Source organism: Myotis davidii, unplaced genomic scaffold (assembly GCF_000327345.1).
Source record: "Myotis davidii unplaced genomic scaffold, ASM32734v1 scaffold327, whole genome shotgun sequence".
NCBI classification, from domain to species: domain Eukaryota; kingdom Metazoa; phylum Chordata; class Mammalia; order Chiroptera; family Vespertilionidae; genus Myotis; species Myotis davidii.
This window is the reverse complement of record NW_006298628.1, coordinates 3,114,840-3,137,448: the sequence shown is the minus strand read 5'-3', so window position 1 is coordinate 3,137,448 and position 22,609 is coordinate 3,114,840. Positions and strand designations below refer to the sequence as shown.

The 22,609-nt window shown below is 45.7% G+C and overlaps 1 protein-coding gene across 1 annotated transcript in view; it reads right to left on the bottom strand.

The window, feature by feature from the left end:
• The window catches only part of SKAP1 (src kinase associated phosphoprotein 1), a 261,116-nt gene that overhangs the window by 14,391 nt on the left and 224,116 nt on the right, over nt 1-22,609 (bottom strand). The window contains exons 10-12 of the mRNA XM_006774412.2: nt 21,648-21,848; nt 12,810-12,860; nt 5,180-5,280 (exon numbers count right to left, since the gene is read on the bottom strand). Of these exons, the coding sequence (XP_006774475.1) occupies nt 5,180-5,280; nt 12,810-12,860; nt 21,648-21,848 (353 nt within the window). The remainder of the gene's footprint in view (nt 1-5,179; nt 5,281-12,809; nt 12,861-21,647; nt 21,849-22,609) is intronic.

Below are 22,609 nucleotides of genomic sequence, written 5' to 3'. Positions count from 1 at the left end.
TTGAAGTAGCTCCAACCCAGTGCTGGAAGCTAAATGTCACCCAGGGTGACAAAATCGGTCCACCCTCGTGCACATAAAGCCCCCGGCCATCTCACAGCCTCATGTGTTCGATGTGAAACTTGGCCTTGCCTAGGAGAGGCCCTGTTTCTGTATCAACTGCACCAGCAGAGAAGACAACCGAAGTCGGTGTGTTTGGGCCACAAGAGTATCTTCCCACCCCAGCTAGGCTGCCAAGTAAGCGTAAACCGTACGCGGTGCCCAACTTGTTGCTGCAAGGCTGATTTCCATGGGGAGGAGTAGCTGGACAGATCGTGGGAGGAGCCTGAGGCCAACTCATGAGGCACACAACGTAAGCCCAAGAGAGGCAGCCTGCTGACTTGGTTTACCTTAAATGCAAGACATCATTCAGGGACCTCCTGTCCTTTCTAGCCAATTGAGAAGGAGTTTCTCTCCCGTTCTCTCTTTAATTCACCCTTACCTGCTGGACAGCTCATGTCACCGCTATATACGACTTCCGGAAAAGGAGGCTTAATCTTTAAATGTAAGTTACCTTGCATAGTGGAACAAGCATTTTTATTACGTAGGAAAAGGGTACTATGGTGAGAGACCTTGGAGCCAGGAAGACAGAGTCACGCCTCTGAAAGCCGGGACCTGTGACTTGTCTGATCCAGACTGAGGCTTCTTACCTCCCCTTTCCCCACTTACAATCCATGCCCACAGCAGAGCTGGGCCCCAGAAGGGCCTTCCGATCCCCACATAAGAGAAACGAAGCCAGAACACAGCGCTATTGCACGGAGGGCGATTCCGCACCTGCCCTGTCATGCCTGCTGCCCAGGCTGAGTGGATTTTTGGAGTACACCTGTTGTTGAACCCCAGCCAAGTACTGATGGCCACTAACCCCCAAATCACTTTTCCCCGCTGTTGATGTTTGGAATGTCAGACAGGACTGAGCAGCAGCCGGCGTGTATTTCAAACACAGCAGATGGATTTTTATATTAGCTCCTATTTCATGTTCAGGCAGGGCGACCGCCACACTAAAACCGCAGCCTCAGTGCTGCCGAGTGGCTTCTGTGAGATTAATTCTGTGAAATTAATTGGGACAAGATTGAAAAGGAAATTAAAATGCAGCTGAGTGAACAGGCCTTTCAAACACCTTTTTCCCTGCTCTATTCAAACTTGCATTCTGCCATGGTCGCAGGCATCGTGGGAAGTAATTTACGAGAGGCAGGCTCCCAGGAGCCATCGGTTACGTCTGAGGGAACCTGCACAAGCGCCACAATCTGGAGGCACCGAAGAGCGCTAGGCGCCCCGCTGCGGCCTGAGCTGCACCCCTGCACCGGGTGGAAGCTGAGCTCAGTCCCTGGGTCGTCAGAAAGAACTCTTCAGAACTAACTGGGTCCAGAAGGAAGGAAGGAACGTCAGCATCGCTGGGTGCACAGATCTGCTTCGTTATTAAAATCTCCCTTTAAGATATTTTAAGGCCCAAATTGGAAGTCCGTGAATTAAGTGGGCATGAGACGGCATGGGGCTGAAGACTGCATGGATGTGTTAGGGGTGGGTCAGCGGGAGTCCGGCTGGCTAGGCCACTGGGCACTGTTTCAGAGCTTGGACACACGGCTCTGGCCTCTCCTCAGAGGAGAAGCTTGAGCCGTTTTTGTCAGTGATGAAATCTCAGACCAGAAATGACCTGGTGGATTTCCACGTAGGTCTCTGCACTTTTTTTTATTTTTTTTATTTCTAAGTGAGCACATTTTGTGCTCTTGAGCATCTCCATGAAGAGATCTTGGCTGGACAGGCTACCCATTTTTCCTCTCTCAATTCACCAATAGTTTATTGAACTGCTCGTTTGTATCCAACAGTGACCCAAAAAGTTTGTTAGCAGAAAAGGGAGGTTGATAGTTACCATTTCCTAGATGCCAGGCACTTCTTTACACACATTCTCCCATGTGAGCATCACAACACCCTATGAATAGAAGTTAGTCCAATTTTTACAGATGGGGAGACTGAGGAGCAACCAGATTCAGTGACTCTGCTCAAGGTCACATACGTAACCCCTCTGCTACTGACTTGCTTCCCTAAGAACAGAACAGGTGACTGGGCATGTGGTTATCTATGGGGTACATCTTTCTTACCCAACCAGTCTTCCTCTCTGGATTTTTAAAAAAAGAGTAAATAACTCTTTGGATCCTTTCTGCCCTAAGGCCCTAGGTCTTAACAACCTCCCCTGGCCCTGGGATTCTAGGATTCAAGGTTGGGTCATACGTGGGCAACTATTAAGAAACAGTAGGGGGCAGCATGACCCTAAGAATAAAGCTGTATCTATCTCTCTCCCTCCTCCACAACCCCCCTCACTTCCCACTCACTTCCCTATCCCGGGGCCATTTCTGTTATCCAACCATCCCCTTCAAAATATTTCTTTTATCCTATATGAGAGGGGGGTGGGGAACCAGATACATTTATGATGGCCAAACACAAAAGAGCTCATAATTGGAAATTTTTGTTCACTGAATCTGAATAAATACATTTTTTTTGTGTGTGTGGGATTTCTTTAGTAGTTTTGCAGTATCAGGTGGAAGGAATCTTAGAGGTCATCCAACAGAACTCCCTCCTTTTACAGGTCAGGAAACTGGTCTAGGTTAGCTGAGTCTTTCTTGTCTTGCATTTCTCAGGGAAACAGGCTCATTCAGGTTCCTAAACAGCCGGCCTTTCTTGCCCGACACAGGTTCTACTGGCCAGGGAGAAAGTAAAACGGAGATTTCTAGAACTGTTTTTCTGGACTAACCTCAACTTGGGTCAGTTTTGTTCCTCCTGGCTGCAGACCGTCACTGACTCCAACAAAGGAAGCCAGCTGGGGCGAAAGTGGAATGAGTTTAGGATCCATATGGGAGAAAATCCCAGAGACAAGGAATTACCGAGCGCCTGAGTAGACAGACAGTTGGGAATGGTAGTGGAATCTCCTTTTCTATCTGTCTGAATCTGTTAATTTGGATTTCTTCGAGGCAAGGGAACGAATTGGGTGGCCTTTTAAGGTTCCTTCCTGTCCAAGGACTCATTGAGTTAGGTTATATAATAAAGGTAAATCCAATTCCAAAGGCTCTCCAAGCCAATGTTAACGGGAATGTTATGAGGGAAACTTCAGTGGAGCTTCTAGTTTCTCATTTCCTCCTCTGCCGTGCAGAAATTAGCAACATGGAGATAGAAGGGGGGCAGCTGGTTTGGCTTTTGGGGAAAGAAAGGTGCTACTACCATGGTAAGGGATGAAATGGACTCATGACCTTTCAAAGATGGAGAAGGAAGCCTGATAGAGCCAGGGCAGCAAGGTATTCTCACTGAATTAAATTATGGCAGATTAGCTTTTTTTTAATGGAAGAAGGGAAGAAAGATTGGTTAAAAAGAATCACAGGTCGGGGAGGTTCCCAGGTTCTTTGGTGTCTCTTAAAAACACCACAGCCATGGTAACTAACTACAGACAGCTTCTTACTGCCGGGCAAGTCACCACACCGCCACTGCTAAATGGAGGAAACGGACCCCCAGTGAGAAGCCATTAACAAAGGCAAAAGACATGCAAAACCAACAAAATAATCATGACCGGGAGAGAGGGCCAGCAGACAGTCTGGCTCTGTTCTCCCACCTCCTGCTGCAGGCCCCTCAGACAATGTAAACAGTTAATTTGTTCACCTGCAGGCTCTGGGCAAACAGAGGCCCGGTCACACCTGAGTGGATAACTCGATTACCCCTATAATGCCAGCGTGGTAATGTACACAAATTCTATTACACGCAAACCTCGCTTTCGGGCATCTGAAATACCTATCAGGGCAACGTCCACTCCCTTCTTTGCTCCCAATTTATTCTTGGTGTAGTAGAGCTGCAGGGGAATGGCACTCGGGGGTGGTGAGTTAGGACTCTGGAAGGAAACACTAGAAGATTGTGACCTCACTCAGCAGGGCTCTTGAGGCCGCCTACTCTCTTGAAAAGAGTGAGGTCTGAATTTGGTCCTGGGTCCGAGGGGCCTCGTGGGAACCACTGAAAGGTACCTTGGGTCAGCCTGGTGTTTCCTAAGGAGCTTGTGGTATATTTAAATTGAGACAAACCTTTAGATAAACAGCAAATGATGGGTTACTGACACAGTGGGTTTTCAATATTGCTTTATGGAATCCACATACTCATCAATTAAAGAGCAAATTATGCCTATTTCAAAAATGTGTTTGTAGATCTTGATTGACCTCAGTGAGAGAGAGAGAGAGAGAGAGAGAGAGAAAACTTTGTAAACAACAATAAACATTTAAAAATTATTGATTTGAGAGAGAGAAACATCGACCGGGGAGTAAACCCACAACCTGGGTATGTGCTCTGAATCAAACCCACCACCTTTTGGTGTGCAAGATGACACTCCAACCAACTGAGCCACACTAGCCAGGGCAAGAGAAAGAACTTTTAAATAAGTTTTTTTTTTTTTTTTAGGGACCTAGTTCCTTAGTCCACCTATACAGAATGTGTAGTATTTAATTACAAAGAGAATGCTACTGATTCCTCAGTAGCCCATCAGTTCTGAATCTTTTCCACATAGGTGATGGATCTATAATAATCTGTCCTTTTTTTCTCCCCCAATTCTTTTATGATCAGCAACACTATTTGTGAGATGATTAGCTGGGGCTAGGGGTTAGCTTTGTGACTGAGGAAGAGAATAAAGTTAGCTGGCCCTTGTGGGGTTTGATTCACTATCTTGGTCTTATCAGCACTTGCTCAAACCAATTGAGCTAGCTAGCTCTGACTCCTCCCTCCACACGTAATTATATTACAGTCTTGTTTATCTATAAATGAAACAAGGCATCTGATGTAGCCAGAATGGTTTTAAGAGTATTATATGATCATAAATTATGTACATAGTGATGACCTTTTAAATATCAAAAGACCCTAAAAAGATCAGATTTTGATTGGCATAGCTTTAGTATTATGTCTACCTTGTTGTATTTTTAAACTTGAAAATTGGTTCCTGGGTCTGAATTTTCAATTAAAATTTTCCCTAAGAATTACAAACCAATGGGAGTTTATGTGTGAGGCAGCCACGTAATACGCACAAGAGAAGTGTATGACACGGAATAATTCTGGTGATGGTGACTACACCCTCAAGAGTGAAAAAATAAACGTTTGATCCAGGCCCCACACTTGGTGTCTTTACCTTGCTCAGAATGCGGATGAGGTCACCCCGCTGGAAGGACAGTTCGTCTGGCTGGTCACCATGGCAATCCCATAAGCCCTGGTAATAACTGGCATAGTCCACTGATCAAAGAGAGGAGAAATCAAAGTTAAAAAGACTCCGTCTTTTCCCACAGAGCCCACATTTTTGCTGCCAATGGAAGCCAGGGTTCTATATTGCCCCTAGGAAGCCCAAGACTCAGGGTGGCCGGGATGAGATACCCCTAAATACTCAGCATGAGCAAAGGACTGTGGGAGAGGGAGATCATTAACTAACATTAAATATTTACAGATCACCCTTCGTCGGATGCTGTTCAATAATATGATAAATATATTCCTTTATTAACAAAAGAAAACCAGGCAGGTAATTTTTCACGTGGCCTGTATGGAAGCAGCACCAAGAGATTTCCTGCTAGACTTCCCTTAATCCAGGGCGTCTACACCATCAGTGCTTCTCTTCATGATGCACTGGAAGGAATGGGGTAAGTCTCTGACTTCCTATTTACAAGAGAGGCTGAGCCAACCAGCCCGTGTCTGCGTCGCAGTCTCCCATGTTGGTCTCCTCTGTTACAGAGGAACTTCATCCTGGACACTTCCCACCCAGGTACTATAGGAGGCAATCACCAATAAATACGGAAACAAATAGCTCAGTCTTTAAGTGGAACCAAGGGGGTGTCTCATCCATTACAACTACATTCTGGGTGGGCTGGCCCTTTGCCAGCAGCTCATTTGTAGATCCTGAACACGCCTGCCAAGATCTATCTGCCAGCCCTCAGGGGAACGGAAACCAAAGTGATCTGCATTAAAAATGAAAGCAACTCAAGACGACAAACCAAGCTGTAGAAGCAGCTGGAGAGATTTACTGAGCTTCTCAGCAAAACTGGATGGCAGTGATGCCACAGGACAGCCATCGATTCTTAACAATGAAGAATTTGTATTGATCTTCTTCTACCCGGAAAGGTTAAACACTAGCGTACAAAGTGGGAGAGGATCTGGGGATTTGAATGGCGGGAGAGCGAATGCCCACTCGGCCAGGGATAATGTGGCAACGCTCCCCGTTCCTTAGGATGCTGTGTATGAGAGCTTTAAGCAAAGCACCCACCAAAGGTGACACTCCTATCATTGGGAGTCAGGAGTCCTGGGTTTTCATGAAAATTTAAGTGATTTGGGGGGGACCCTATTTTTTTTTTTTTACCAGTTTCCATCTTTCTCTTCATTTGCCTTGAGCCTCCCTTGAGGAGTAATGGTGCTAGTTGCTGAGGGTGGGAATAGATTTGGGGCAGTGGGGGGAGGAGGGAGGCAGAGGCCCTGGCTATATTTGCCTTTTTTCTGCTTGTTATTAACTTAGGAGCAATTCAAATAATAAAGGCACAGGGGATCAACACCCCTATGTATGTCTCTGGAAATGAACTTTAGTAGGAAGCTTAACGCACACAAAAACGGAGGTGGTACAGAGCTATTTAGTGAGGACTCAGATATTACAAACAGAAGTAAAAATGTTAACCATATAGAAACTCAGCTATGTTTTCTTTCCACAGAAAATGGTTTGTATATGCAGTAGACAACAGAGGGCAGCAAACAAGACAACTACGCTGGAAATATTCTGCCACAGTTCGGAATATTTTTGGAAGAAACAATACTTTGGGATAAAAATGCTAATTATTGAAAGGACAAGGTATATATTTCTTGGATATCAGTGCAGGAAATAGTAGAGAAATATCAGTCCCTGGAAAGTGAAAGCAGTCGGAATGGAGTTGATTAATCACCCAGAGAGTTTGACTAAACTTAGGGATAAAAAGTATATTGACATCAATATAACATGGTAGAGGAAATTTATAAAAGTGGATTTTTAAAACAATGATATATCCAAATGGTAAGACCAACAACATTATCTTGGCTTTTTCTGGCCTAACAGATGGTCATTGCAGGGTATTGCTCCCCACATGCCTGGATGTGAGGTAGCGCCTAAGACTATGAGTGCCTTTTGGGTATATATGTAAAAAAAAAAATGATATTGAGGATATAAGGCATCTGGGGAGAACACCTGAAAAAAGGCCTATTCTAAAAGCACAATAGCTCAGACAGAGAAAGGAAGAAGTTAGGAGGAAAAGGAAAACCTTCCAAGAAAAAGAAAGAAAGAAAATGCCTTCAGTTCTTTACAAGCTGAAGGCCAAAAGAAGATAGAGCTCAGGAATCCAGGAGATAGGTCAGCCTAGTCCAGGAACTGGAATCGTCAGACCCATGACAAAAACAAAAACAACCCAAAAAACTCTGAAAAATAAGCAGAATGAAAGGCTAAACATGAGGAAAAGGTTAGACTTGCTATTTGGACAGTATTCTGGTATTAAGGAAATCAGGGAGGAGGAACACCTGAACTGGACAAGATTGGACTCACTATTGCAAACTCCCTGTATAACATATGTGTGGTTGGCATTCACGTGTAAGAGTATACACAGCTTCACTGCATTCATTCCTCAGCATTCAACAACCACGTACACAGCACCTACTAAGTGCTGGGGACTCTGCTAGATGCTGGGAATTCCACATTGGCCACATTTGGTCCTTGCCCTCAGGCCTACCATCCAGCCGGGGAGGCAGCACTCTGAGATCAGAAACGGTGCAGCATTCTGACCACTTAATTAATTCAAAACATTCTCATTTTGAGGACATTATTCCATCTAATTATTTTTCCCCCCAGTCTGTCCATTTGGAATGAAACAAAAGAATAAAGCATAATGCCAGTATTTCTCAATACCTCTCAAAAAAAAAATGTAACTCTGCACTAAATAAAGCCTGGTAATTCAAAAGCAAAGCACTAATATATTCAGCATAAAACAGACAGAGGACCTAGAGCAATAATGACAACACTAATAACTAAAACAGTTATAACAATTAACAACAATTACAATGATGGAGAAGCTAATGGGTATGATCACGGCTTTTAAATTGCTAGCAGAGCTGAGGAATTTTACTAGAGGAAAAAAAGGGGGGGGGCGCGGCAGCGTCTTATTTTCTTTATCTCATGTAAGAGAAGCTAAGCTCCAGTAAACAAAATGTCATAGAAAAAAGAGCAAATACTCAATTCAAAAAAAAGGAAAAAAGAGCAACAGACCAAGTTAAAAAAAATATTGTTTTTCTCTCTTTTCTAGGTATTTACCGCAAAGCATTTGTCATTCCACACCAAGTTCTTCAGAACCAGTGATAGTAAGTTCTCCTGTAACGGAAACGAGCCTCTCTGATGTGGACAGTTCTAAGGCGAAAGGACCAGGACCCCTTTCTGCCTTCCTTAGGGACAGCAGAACGTGACTATGTTCCTTCCAGAGTTCATAGGTTACCTCGGGCTTTTGTTTGGGGGACGTTGGGCAGTTCCGGAACTCAAGCTGCGACCAAGAGAGAGAGAGACTAAAGGCGGGTCCATCTGTGTTTACGTTTTCTTGATGAGCAAAAGGACTGTGCCAACCAGGCCTGGCATTGGGGACAACTACGTAACAAATTATAGAAAAGAGAAAGAATGAGAAGACACATAAAGCCAGTCCCTGCTAGAGCCTGGGTTGGTAAGACTTGGACAAAGAAGGCCAAAGCAGTGGCCCATTGGAAAGGACTTGAAAAGGCCACTATGTTCAGTCCATTAAAGTAGTCTCTGTCTGATACCGTGTTAACTAATTCAGAAGGAAACGCATGAAAAATTGTGCCAAGCTCATTGACTATGACTCAGAACAGGAAGAGCAAACTGACCAATACCATTTGCTGGGTTTTATAACTCTTTAATCTTGACTTTTGAAGTTATGATCCTTAATGTTATAACTATGATCTTGAAGTGAGGACACTCACAGATCTAGATTCTCATCTCCCGTGCTCCTTTCATTGGGCCAGAATGGTAGCTGGCTGATCATTAACTCATGTTTGGTCTTGGGAAATAAGTTTCAAAAAGTAAGGGCTGCAAATACCTCTGTGGCTTCCCTCTGTTTCTTCGGTGGAATAGTTCACCCCGCGGGCGGGCACCAAAGGGAACAGAATGCCTCGGGGATGGAACGCTCATCAGTGACCATTTTTCTGTCTTGCAGAAACTACTAAACATGGACTCCTCTTTGGCTGAGTTTGCCCACAATTTCAGAGTGAAAATAAACTGTTTCAAGATCTCCCTCGGTCAGAGGTTTGATGTATCTAAGGATGATTTGTGTCGCCGTCTCTGCTTTTTATTTATTTATTATTATTACTAGAGGCCTGGTGCATGAAATTTGTGCATGGGTAGCATCCCTAGGCCTGGCCAGTGGTCAGGGCTGATCGGGCCCTTCCAGCTGCTGGCCAGAGCCTTCCTTCCCCCGGCTGCTGGCTGCTGGCAGGGGCCTTCCTTCATTCTGCACTGCCCCCTGGTGGTCAGCACACGTCATAGCAAGAGATCAAACGCCCGGTCTCCTGGTCGAACTCCCATGGGAACAATTTGCATATTAGGCTTTTATATACAGTAGGTCCTTGGGTTACATCGGAGATCCGGAGATCCGTTCCTACGATGCGACATAACACGATTTTCACCGGAAGTCAGAACCCACCTACATAAGCACCTACGTCACTCACATGGAGCACATACACAGCAGTAATGAAGTGAAACATTAAAAAAATTTTAAAAGAACGATAACAATTCCTGACCTTTACCTGTGGTAAATAAATAATAAAAAGCATAAAGCACATATGTACATACGTCAACATGACGGAACTTTTTTTTTTTTTAACAAATAAATGGGAGATGGCGACGTAACCACGAAACAAGGCTCGTCGAGTCCGACGTAACCTGAGGACTGCCTGGATATAGATTTTTGTTAATCCTTACCCGAGAATATTTTTTCGTTGATTTTTAGGGAGAGTGAAAAAGAGAGGGAAAGACCGAGAGAAACAGTGATGTGGGAGAAACACATCAACTGGTTGCCTCCTGCATGAGCCCAGACCAGGGCCCAGGCTGGGGAGGAGCCTGCATCCAAGGTATATGCCCTTGACTGGAATTGAACCGGGACCCTCTGGTCTGTAGGCCGACCACTGAGCCAAACCGGCTAGGGCTCCATTCATTCCTTAATAAGGTTATCCAGGCCCGAGAATTCATGGCAGCCCAAGCAAATGGCCAGTAGTTTTCATATAAACAACCCAGAATGAGCTTTATTTCTGGTTACCTGGACACTGCCTTCTCATGATAGGAGAGGGAGATAAACTCATCACTGAAGACACTTAGTGTTAGCCTGTTAGGCTGATGGGTTAGGATTTAGTGAACATCTGAGGTGTTGAAGAGTCCCTCATTAAAATAACCCTGTTACTAACAGTCATGCTGTAAACCAAGCTCTTTATAGATTGGACAATCAATACTACAAGGCTGTGATAGATTTCCTAGGTAACCGAATAAAATAAAAGAAATCACGTCTTCCAGGGTCATTAACACCCAATCAGGATACACTGAATTCCTTTTCCCCTCCTCTTCTGATACGATCTAGTTGGGCTTTAAAAATGTTAGCAATTCCATTAGGGGAAAGGGCAGCATTGGGAGCGGGGGAGTGGGGGGAGGTGGGGAGTGTATCCCTGGAATGGTAGAGAAAACGGGTTTTAAAGGTAACCCTGCTAACCACCGTATCTTTTAGGAGAAAAGACATTTTCCCCCCTCAAAAGGCATGTGTCACCTGAGAAAAAACGAAATGAACCGAACTCGTGTAGCGTGTAAAACTAAGCGAGCCCAACTTGTGTAGCTTGTCTATGACATAGGCATTCACATTGTCACAGAGTCCCGTGCCTTTCACAGGCTTCCGGTGGGGCTGCCGACCCTTCCTCCGGACCTTCATGTTTAACTGTTATAACGCTAAGCGATGGCATTTGGATGTTACATATGTGTTGCTGTTGCTACAGCTCCTTTGGAGAAAAGGCGCTCTATAAATTTAATAAATAAATAAGTAAACACAAATAATAAAAATTCCTGCCTCAGATTCTGCAGAGAGCGCGAAAAGCCCTCCTCTGTATTTTTAATCACCAAGTCACCAATCATTATAACTGGTGAAGTATAAACCATAGAAACATATTTAGAGCTCACGACACATTAACAACACCTATTTTGGAGGCAGGAAGCATGAAGAACAAAAGGTTTTTTTAAAAAAAAATATATAAAAAAAACCTACTTGAATTATAGCTGCTGAAACAGGAAATAAATCTCCCTCAACCCTGCCCCTCTCCACCCCCAGATAGAACCTTATAAAGAGAGGCAGAAGGAGGAAGTGAGATGAAGGAGGAGTCTGAAACGGAATTTTTAGACTTTTGCCAGAAGCCTGCTGCTTCCTGAATGAAGTTTACTATCAAGTTGGCCACAGGGAGCTTCCAGGTCTCCCACCCGCGCTGTCCACGTGAAGTGTTTCCTTCCTGCTCCGGTGATGGAAACTAGAGGAGAAAAGGCATACATGGGGCACGGGCTGGTCAGGAAACAGATTTTCTGTTGGAAGTCTGTACGGCAAGTGGGAAACAGGAGGGGGACGGGTTTCGGAATGGACTAAGTCACGTGCTGTTACGAGGCACTGACTTGAAGCTACGCTAACACTCCCGCCTCATCCTCCTCTGTTCTTTCTTTCTCTCCTCTTTGGCCCATGACTCTGCTGTCTCTGCTCCCCGTTGGGAGAAGTTGGATATTTATGAAGTTGGGTCCGTCACTAAGACCTGTCACATATTCGCTTTCTGTAGGGAATGAGCCACGGAAAGGGGTTTTGCTGAATGGATACAGAGGAGAAGAAAAGTCACACGGAAAGGCAGAGAGAAGAGAAAGAGGAAAAAAAAAAAATGGGAACAGAGAATTGGAGAGGGAGCAGGGAGGGGAAGAGGAAAATAATTCCTAGGCTTAAGACTCAGAGAATCTCTAAGAAGAAGAAGAAAAAAATCAGCCACAATGTAGGCTTTGCTGATGGAATGAAATGTCCTTGCGGTGGCCCTGCCTCACACATCCCTTTACTGATGATGACAGAATAGGTCCTCAGTCCACTTAAGGAGGCTTTAGAGGGTCTCCTGACCTTAGAAAGGATGGGCTCTCTAAGAGCCCGAAGCACGGTTAACAGTCCGAGATGAATCAGATGGGATTTCGTATTCAGCAAACCTGTTACATATTCATTCCCGAATGTGCCTGGAATCTAACCGGGCCATCAGGAGTCAGCATCACCAAGCAACGCTATCCTTCAGCCACGTTCACTCCTCAGGTCTGACACGTTCCCATTCCCCTCTGAACGTGCAATCTCCGGGCCTCTCGGGGAGGGGGCATTTCCATTCTCTCCATTCTCAATCCTCCGATCTCTTCGAGATGAGGCAATTCTAGTTCCCCCGTACTGATTTCAGAAATACTGACAGGGAAAAATAAATATCTGGGTTGGCTGCCTCCTTCTCTAGGATAAATCCTAACTGTTCCGGGACCTTAATTAAAATGAATGGGTGGCGGCTTTTAGAGGTAAGATATTTCCCTCTCCAGTCCATCTTATTTGGGGCTTCTGAGATCGACACACCAGTATCTTCTTAATTAGTGAGTCCTGTACTATAAGGAAGGTGCTTTCTCCGGCCAGAAGCCCAGTGTCCTACCCAGGGCCTGTACACGTGTGGAGCTCTCATACCTCTTTTTTGTCCAGTGCCACTCTCATCCTCTTCTAGGTCGAGCTCTTCATCTGAGGGGACACACATGGTCAGCATTAGCAGTTAATGGTCAATAGTCTTGTGTTTTTTTATACCTCTGAACTCATCACGCTCTCTTCCTTAAGGAAATAATTACCATGTTCTTTTTTTTTAAATCACCTCTTACCTTCAAACAGGCCCTCTCCCTCTTCCCTCCCTGTTCATTCATTCACAAACATTTTAAAGTGCTTACTATACGCAAGGCACTGCACTAGGAACCGGACAGGCCTGGCAGGATCCCTGGCAATCCACTGGATTATTCAGGTGCCTATCCCTACGTCCTAGTCCTTTTCCTAAAATCCCATTGCTTCTCACCTTCTGGAATTCTCTTCAACATGTAGCATCCCCATGTGAATGTCCAGACTTAGTGTGTGTGTGTGTGTGTGTGTGTGTGTGTGTATGTGGAGACGGGGAGGGGGTCTGCACACACACAAGCATGTGAAGCTGAGCACGTGTTTAAAACCTCCGTGATTAATGAGTCCTTAATGTATCAGGCTTTGTTCAGCCGTAACAAAAGCTGGTCATGTACATAAATTTATGTTCCTAGCACTTGGGGCTTGTCATTATCTTTTTACTGGTCTTATTCAGCCTGCCTCGTTCACTAGAGTGTAAGCTCCTGAGGGCAGTTGGAATGGTCTTTTAATTAATTGCTACACGTACACAATGGGTTCTAAGTCACTGCTATTGTCTGAGTCCAGTCAGGTGTTTCCATGGTCAAAGTCACAACATGATTGGCCTGTGTTTCTGATCCTCATTAACCTGTTTCATCTCAGACTTCATACTACCTGATGACATTGGGCCTTTATAAAGAAAGCATGAGTCCTTACACACACACACACACACACACACACACACACACACACTGAATGGGGCATAATAAGTAACAATTTGAGGGCTGAACACTTATGTTTCTTCTGTCTACATTTCCTTTCCTTTCTCCTCCTGGATCTTAGGGCACTTACCACTCTTGCTTCCACATAGAATGGAACTTTTTTGAGGAGATGGCTTTTTAAAAACATAAGGTTTATAGGGCAATATGAATTCTGATATGTCAGACTGGGGGAAATAAACTCTAAGCTCATAAGTAAGACGAAATAGCATAAACATATTTTAGACCATTAAAGAAATCATTGGTTTCACATACAAAATGATACAATTTCCCGGCAAAAATAAAAAAGGAAAGGATTGATACTCTGGAGAAATAAGTAATGTGTTATCAAGGTAAAAAATTTATACACACACACACACACACACACACACATAATTTACCCTACAAGATACTTTGAATTTTTTTTTAAAATATTTCGTTGATTTTCTACAGAGAGGAAGGAAGAGAGACAGAGAGCTAGAAACATCGATGAGAGAGAAACATCGATCAGCTGCCTCCTGCACATCTCCCACCCAGGATGTGCCTGCAACCAAGGTACACGCTCTTGACCCGAATCAAACCTGGGACCTTTCAGTCCGCAGGCCGACGCTCTATCCACTGAGCCAAACCGGTTTCGGCCCTACAAGATACTTTGACTCAATTCTTCTTATCTCCATGTATGACCAAGTAGCAGAACTTTCCTAGTGCCACCTGTAGTGCTCCCCACACCCCGCCATTAGGAATAAAGACGTGAGATATTGGAAGAGTGAAATCAAATAGACGCTCTAGATGGTGACAAAATAAGTCACGTTAAACATCATTCTTTGCACACTGACTTATTACTTGCCCACTTCCTTCTTTCTCTGCTATGATGCTCTTGCTTTTTGACACGGGACTAATTTCACAGGATTGAAAACAACTCCTAGAAGAAGAGTTGGTACATCTACACCCTCGGTGTTAGAGATGCACAATAATTTGGATCTCAGGCAACTCAGTCACAGAGCTCAATAATGTGCTGTGCTTAGGCACTTTTGCAGAGCGCGTTTATCCTACCTCTGCTCTCTGTGCGCAGATGTCTCTTCCTCCCAATTCTAATCAATGTAAATTGGGTCAGATCTCCGCTGTGAATTACAAATTGGATCCGAAGTTGGAGGGTCACCGTGCCTGCTACTCCACCTCCTTCCCACCACCATTAGATGGGAAGCTACACCGAAGATCTTTTCTAAATAAATCAGACTTTATTGTAAAACTCGGCCACTGACGAGACATAACCTCATTAGCATTGATTTTAAAATAAATTATTGAAAGTGGCTTGCCTGCTCTTTGCATTTGTAAAATAGGAGAATGTAAATGTATTTGCAATGATAAAAATGAAAACTAAAATTTGATTCCTTTATCCTTTCGGGCAACAGCACTTAATCTAGTCATGAAACGAGGATGGAAAAAAATAAAAATCTGTTCTGGGCGGTTCCATGCCAGACCAGATATTCTGACTCCCATTGTGCCGTGGAGTCACCGAGAAAGCAAGCAGGAAGCTGGCCCTAGATCTTCTGTGTCATTCCCCACCATGGCTGAGCTCTGCGGTGACAGGTGTGAAGGGGGAAGCTCCCATCCCCACCTCTGTCCTGTCTAACGCTGTCCTTCCCAGGTGGCCGAAAGTGGGCTCAAGTCAAGAAGCCCCGCTGCTGATGGGAGAAGCTGGGTGCTGTGTCTCTGTGGCTTTTTTCAGCGAGTCAGGGGGTCCCATCCCACAGGGAAGGAAAGTACCCTCCACAGCTGGCAGTGAAGGTCACACCTCTTAGCACCTTCCCTCCTCCAACGAAATCAAATTGCTACATTTTGAACCCCCAAACCAAGAAAACCGATGATATGGCAGCAGGAGTATATGCTCACAGAAGAGAGTGGGTTAAACTGCCCAATTTCTCATTTTTATTCACCTGTCAGGTGAGGTTTTAATTTAAAAGATATTATTTAAAAAATAATTTTTTTTAGGCTGAAGACCTTATTGTACTTCTTTAGAAGAAAACTACTAGGCATTTTAGCATTACATCTACTGAAATACATCTTCATTTAAGAGAGAATTAAAATGTATGTGCTAGCTCAACTTTAAACAGTGGTGGATGATAATTGTCCTGGCTCTTTACAGGGCATATGGGACCCCAACCTTACATAGGTTTTAAACAAATTAACCTCCAAAGATTATTGTCCACTTATTACATTAAATGCTCTACTTGATCCCCAAATATCTCATCTCAACTGGGAAAACAGTTGAGGAAGAGCCCGTTAACGGTGTGAACATGTCAGAGAACCACGGGGCGTCACAAATGAGCCCCAGTATCCAGAGAGTTGGTTTCAATCAACGCTTTTGGCACAACGTCAGGGACGCTGATGAGAGGCTGCAAGGAACGGGACGCCGACGCCACTTCGGAGGCACAGAGCAGAGCCAGCTTCCCATGACACCCGGCTCCTTCCTGAAGTGCCGCCCTGACACTGGCCCAACCGACGCGGAGGGAGAAACATTCAAAAAATGACCAGGTCCGAAAGAGGGAGCTCATTTCCCCCAAACAAAGTGAAGTGGCAGAAGCTCAAAAAACGCCAGCGGGATCAAGGTGCATCCAGATGTCAAGGTGCACTGGTGACAGATGCGACAGAAATGCAGCCAGCCTCGGGGTGCAAAGGGAGCACGCAGAAAAGCAGGAACAGGAACCACTCCGCAGCGTGCACATCTGTGTTATAAATCCGTGCACAGATTGCACCTCTTCAGACAGCATGGAAAATGCGAGCAGGATGCTAATAGCCCACGTAATTCTCTGGTGTGTGTTTGGTAATCTCAACGGTTACCTTAAAATACCTGCATCCCTTGATGTACAAGATATTAAAGTCAATTTCTGCTAACTGCGATACTTGGAACGCTCTGAACTCCATTTCACAGGCAATAATTGAGCACCTACTAACTGGGGGAAGAAAGACCTGGAGACACATCCCTGCGCTAAGGGCTAACACAGAACTCAGTTCCAGCTGGGTCACCGAGGAGACATGTTTGAGCACATTGTGGTGGGTTTCATCAGCCACAATCAGGGGGGCGCTATTCTAGTGAGAAGACAACGGCCTGATTCTGGTTTTTCAGCTGGCCAACCAGCACTGTGTGGCTGGGACCCAGTGCGCTCGCTCGGAAGTGACAGAGAGAAGGCCAGGGAGCTCAGAGGGAGCTTGATGCCGGGGCAACTCTTCTCCGATGTTCCCCCCCACCCCGCAGGCAGTGCTGCGTTTCTGTGAAATTGGAATCCACTTTCTTCATAATCTTTGTATCTTTGGTGTCTGCCCTTTTCTTTCCTTAGACCTCCTATGATCACTGTTTCCCCTTCCTGTGGGTTTGGACAACGGTACAGAGGGGAAAATAATTCCACAGAATGCTTGTTTCCATTAGAGTCAAATTAAAAAAACACCACCACCCACCAAACCCAGTTATATGCTTTATTCTAATGCAATCCGGTTTCTGAGTCTATAATAACCCTCGGGGGCCGTGCAGGCAGCACTGGAATGTGCACAGAAATTCCCAGGGAAGGCTCTTTGTCTCTCTTTCTGTTTGCTCTCCTGAAATCTCTCTAGAGAACACAGCCGGATACTGTTGCCGCTGCAGCTGCGGCAAGGCCCTAGTTATTATAGCTCTTCAATGGTCTCAGGCGCCTGGCTGGATTCTGGCATCGAGGCCAGACAGAGAGAAACCTGATAAAAGTTGTCCTTTTATGGGATCTGGAATCAGGGAACTGGGCCTGTGCGAGCCTGAAAAATAATTTCAGGGAGGGGCGAGAGCGGGCTCGGAAAAAGCCAGCCATTTCCCACATATTGCTTTAGCATTTCTTTGTGGTAGTTCCCTGCAGTTTAATCGACTGCAAATGAGATCTTAAAAATCAAGGGCCCCCATATGCTCAACATGGATGTTCAGAAATCCCACCGGATACCAACCTGGAAACCATATGATCTGGGGTGAACGTTTCCGTGGTTTTGGCTGAAAACCTCGCCTGCTCTGGTTCTCTCTCATGGGAAGGAGGTTGCGTACCATGTAGCAAATGCTACTCATCCCGTGATTAACGTGAGGTCGTGCCTTTCACTGGGGGACCTATATGCTATTTTGATTAGGGAAACGTGTTTTTGTATGGCCTTGGTGTATGTTGCAAGCACTTTTCTTTCTACCTGGAAAACAAGCCTACTGAGGGGGGATCTCACTTAGAAGGCCTCCAACACAGAGACCATGAGGCTGGGGTAAGGCCCCATCCCAAAGAGGAGGGAGATAGAACCATCAATGCTAAATCGTTGCCACAAAGCTCGCCGACTTATTATAATGAGACGAATGTGAGCGGTGCACTATTGATGGTGTGCGATGTTAGCACAGTCCAACGCTGCTGTCGGCTGTCCCTCCACCCAGCACCTGTCCTCGCAGTGAGCACGGGCCGGAGCAGAAGGTGTGCGCCGCATTCCACCTGCTCAGGGTTTTCAGTGTCACCTGCTCCCTACCCAGTGCTGACGATGTCCAACGGGACTGTCTCAGGTCTGGTTGGTGGAGGTGGGGAACTAGCCACCCCTCAACTCTTCAAGGAAGAAACACTTCCTATTTAAATATCACCAAATTAACAACAGGCAGCATTTATTGAGTGCTCGCTGTATGCCAGGGCTCTGCCCTCAGTGTTTTACACACATCGATTCTAGACTTCTCATGGCGTCCCGCTTTGATAGCTACTATTCTTACCCCCATTCTACACACGGGAAAGCCACGCAGGGAAAGGGCAAATAGCTCGCTTCAGGCCTCACAGCTAGCAGGTGGCAGAGCAGGTCCAACCCAACTTAGAGCCAGTACTTTTTTTATTTTTTAATATATTTCTTATTAGAGAGGAAGGGAGAGGGAGAGAGAGATAGAAACATCAATGATGAGAGAGAATCATTGATCGGCTGCCTCCTGCATGCCCCCTACTGGGGAACAAGCCCGCAACCCGGACATGTGCCCTTGACCGGAATCGAACCTGGGACCCTTCAGTCCGCAGGTGGACGCTCTATCCACTGAGCCAAACCAGCTAGGGCTAGAGCCAGTACTTGTGTCTGAGATACCATGCTGTCTCTCACATGCGCTGCTTGGTAGGCGGTCTTGGGAGATGCCGGCAGAGGGGAGACAATGGTGGGCCCCTCACTTTCCCTCTCAGTTCCTCCAGGACTGGTAGTGTGGCACATGCAAAACTAACAGCGATTTCAGAAGCAACAATCTGAGCGGGGTAGATGGAGACTTATGGCGGAGATATTCCTAGCATAGTTAAATGCCAATATATTTTCACCTCTAATGCCATCTCTGAAAACGGTGATGGATAGACAGAGGCTTTTGGGAAAGAACCTGTTCTCTGCGTCCAGCACTGTCCTTTGGAAACTTATCAACAAGTCAGCTACCTTTCCCTCACCCGCAGAAAGAGACCCTGGCGCTCCCACAGTGCAGCTGTCCCCAGTCCCGAGGGCCACTTGTGAGCAGAGGGTAGGTGGCTTTTCTTGAGCCAGCAGACCAGTCTCCATGCCCTTGGAGTCCACGCCACATTCAGACTGGTGCCATTTTTGGGGGAAGGCCCTGGTAGCTGGGCAGTGCCACACTGGCGAAGGGTAGGGATTTCAAAGGCAGGGGAAGGATGATGGTTAAGAAGTCAATCATACATTCACTGGCCCACCTGGGGTAAGGTGATGAGCTAAAACTCATCTTATTTTCTGAGGTTTCTGTCCCTTAACTCTTTGCTCCCCCTCTCTGACCACCAGCCCCCTCCTCCCTGGCTCCTTTGAGAACTAAACACGGTGCATGAAAAAGTCTTATTTTCTGAGGTTTCTGTCCCTTAACTCTTCTTTGCTCCCCGTCTCTGACCACCAGACCCCTCCTTCCTGGCTCCTTTGAGAGCTAAACATGGTGCATGAAAAGGTCCTTCTTGCCCTGACCGGTTTGGCTCAGTGGATAGAGCGTCGGCCTGCGGACTCAAGGGTCCCAGGTTTGATTCCTGTCAAGGGCATGTACCTTGGTTGAGGGCACATCCCCAGTAGGGGGTGTGCAGGAGGCAGCTGATCGATGTTTCTCTCTCACTGATGTTTCTAACTCTCTATCCCTCTCCCTTCCTCTCAGTAAAAATCAATAAAATATAGTTAAAAAAGAAAAGAAAAGAAAAGGCCCTTCCTTGCTCCCAGGAGGCTGAGTGACTCAGGGAGGTTTTCTCCGAGCGCTCCTCCACAGCTGTAACCCAAAGCAGAGTGTCACCCGGATATTTCCCCAAGCCTGGGCAGGAGTGAGTGGAAAATGAGCTCACTAGGAAGACTCTGGCCAAGTTGGGGAGTACATCTCCTTGTAGGGAGCGTTGTGAATTAGATCCATTTCTGCACCCTGCTGTTGCGATGGAGCAGACTGTGAAAGGGAAGATTCTCAGAGGAGCTGTGTTTTAATGTAGCAATTTGATTCAATTTTCCACTCTATAAAATTACCCATCACTGCTCGTTGCTCTCTAACAGACACCTTCACTCTTAATTTAACAATCCTATCGAATTCTGCCAGGGAAATTGGAAAAATTTATCACCTGTGAAATTTTATTTTCCTTTGGTTGTATCTGTTTTTGTAAAACTTCATTAACGACGATGACTTGCTGAGGAAATTATCATTTTTTTTTTTTTTAACTTCAGACACAAGAAATGGCTCGACCTCAACCAAGATATCATTTGCATAATAAAACACAACAAAAAGGCTGGGGAAGTTGGGACTGGCAGAGGCTGGAAGTGCTAGGAGAAGAAGTGGACTTTGCTGGGTGGCTGGTGGGTGGGTGGGTGAGGTCCCAGCGACGAAAAAATGTGTGGCCACAGCCCTGATCCTTGACTCAGGAAGCAATGACGTGGCTTCTCCGCCCCCAGGGGAGGGACAAACGCAGCGTTGACAGGGTTCGACCCTTGTCTTAGGAAGCTCTGAAATACAAATTGCTCACTCAGGGTGCTTTTTAGCAACCAGCCTTGCCTTCAGGGGATGCACTGTTAGACTCACCTTAGTGCCTAAGCTTATCTGGGATTGAAGTTTAAATTGTTATAAATTTAGGCTTAACTTGAATTTCTCAGCAGAGCCTGGCAAATTTCATATACATTAAAAATAAGCAGTATACAATTGTATTTCAAATGTATCAATACCATGATTGGCTCTTTTTGTAAGTCTCAATACCAGGATCCGGCTTCGGTTCTCTACAGTCTGACCCCCACTGTGCTCCGCACTGTTCAACAGCTGCTGTGATCCCCACAGGAAGGGGCTCTGCAGAAGCAGTGATGACTCTACATTTTTTTGAGATGCCAGTGATCATGCCTTTGGCAGGGAGGAAATATGGACAGTCGACCTGCTGTAAGGGTGGGCGGGGCAGACACGTTAGGGTTATCTGTAAGAGACACAACTGGGCTCAGGTTATATCTGAACAAAGTAATAAGGAGTTGTGCCCATCGGGGATTTACTGGGTTACAGAAAAGGTTTGTCAGCATTTATCTAGCTTCCTTCAGACTTTTACTCTATCCATCACTTTGAGGCAACTTTCCATTATTCTCACAATTCTCACAGAAAAGAAGTGGAAATGAGTTTTGATGATCCACCCCCAAACTCACAGTAAACCAATGAAAACCAACATAAATACTCTTCACTCTTTCACTTTGTTGACATATGGAATAAATTACTTCGCGTGGGACAGACGAAAGACCCTCCCTGGTCAATTCATCTTGCTCCCAGAGCAAGGGAGAGCTTCTAATCACGGAAGCTTCCCTGCACACTCTTCCTTAGAGAGTTGGCTTCCTCTGGAGTTTCCAGAGTTTATATTCTTCAACCAGGTCAGGAGTTTCTGAAGCTCAAGGAAGATAATTAGCAGATGAAGTTTCTCACCTGGTAAGACTTCGTAAATATCTTCTTCTTCTTCTTCTTTCTCCTCTGAGGGCTGCTTTGGTCCTAGACTCCCAGGCAAGATAACGGGTCTGCGCTGGGGACCGGAATTTTGGGAGTCAAGGCCATCGATATCATCATACATCTCGTCCTCTCCCTCCTCTTCTTCCTCCTCTTCACATGGAATGGTTAAGGAACTCAGATCTGCCAAGGTAGAGATGAGAATGACTCAAGTTAGGGACAAAAAGGAAAGAATAAGGCAGGGGAGGAAAGAGGGAGAAGGAGGCGGCGGACTGAGAATAAAACATGTCAAAAGAAAATGAAACGCTAGGTTAAGTGCTATTATTTCTAATGTGGGCCTTGGTGGCAGGAAATCTACAGAAAAGGCCAGACTAGCACTGCATCAGGTTTAAACCATCAACATAAATCCTTCCTTGCAATAAAGCTTGATCAGGATGAAGCAGCCCTGGAAAGTATGGGCGTGCGAATGAGCGCACGAGGTACAGGGAAGAAAATAGGCCAGAAGAGGAGATGCCAGCAGGCCACGCACTGCTCGTCAAGTTGAAAACTGGTAGAGTGAGTGACGGCCTGTGGCTCTCCAGGGTGCACAGAGCTGGGGGGACGACGGTGGCTTCCGTAGGGCATCGGAGCTGTCAGAAGCTCATCTCCCCCATGATCTCACCGCAGAATTTCAGACAAGCTTGCTGGTAGAGAAAGGCAAAAGTGGGAGAGGAACAGAAAGCGGGGACATGGAAAAAAATATAACAGCAATACAAGACCAAATGGAACGGCTTAGTGCTGCGGTTACCATGTCCTTTTGCAACTGTACAGTCTGGCTCACCTTAAAGTGGGTCACGGCATAGGAGATGTTGAGCCATTACACAGCACTGGGGAGCCCAGGGCAGGGGAGGGAGATTGGATTTTTATTTTAATAGGGAACTGGGAAGGTTCATTCTCTGATGTGT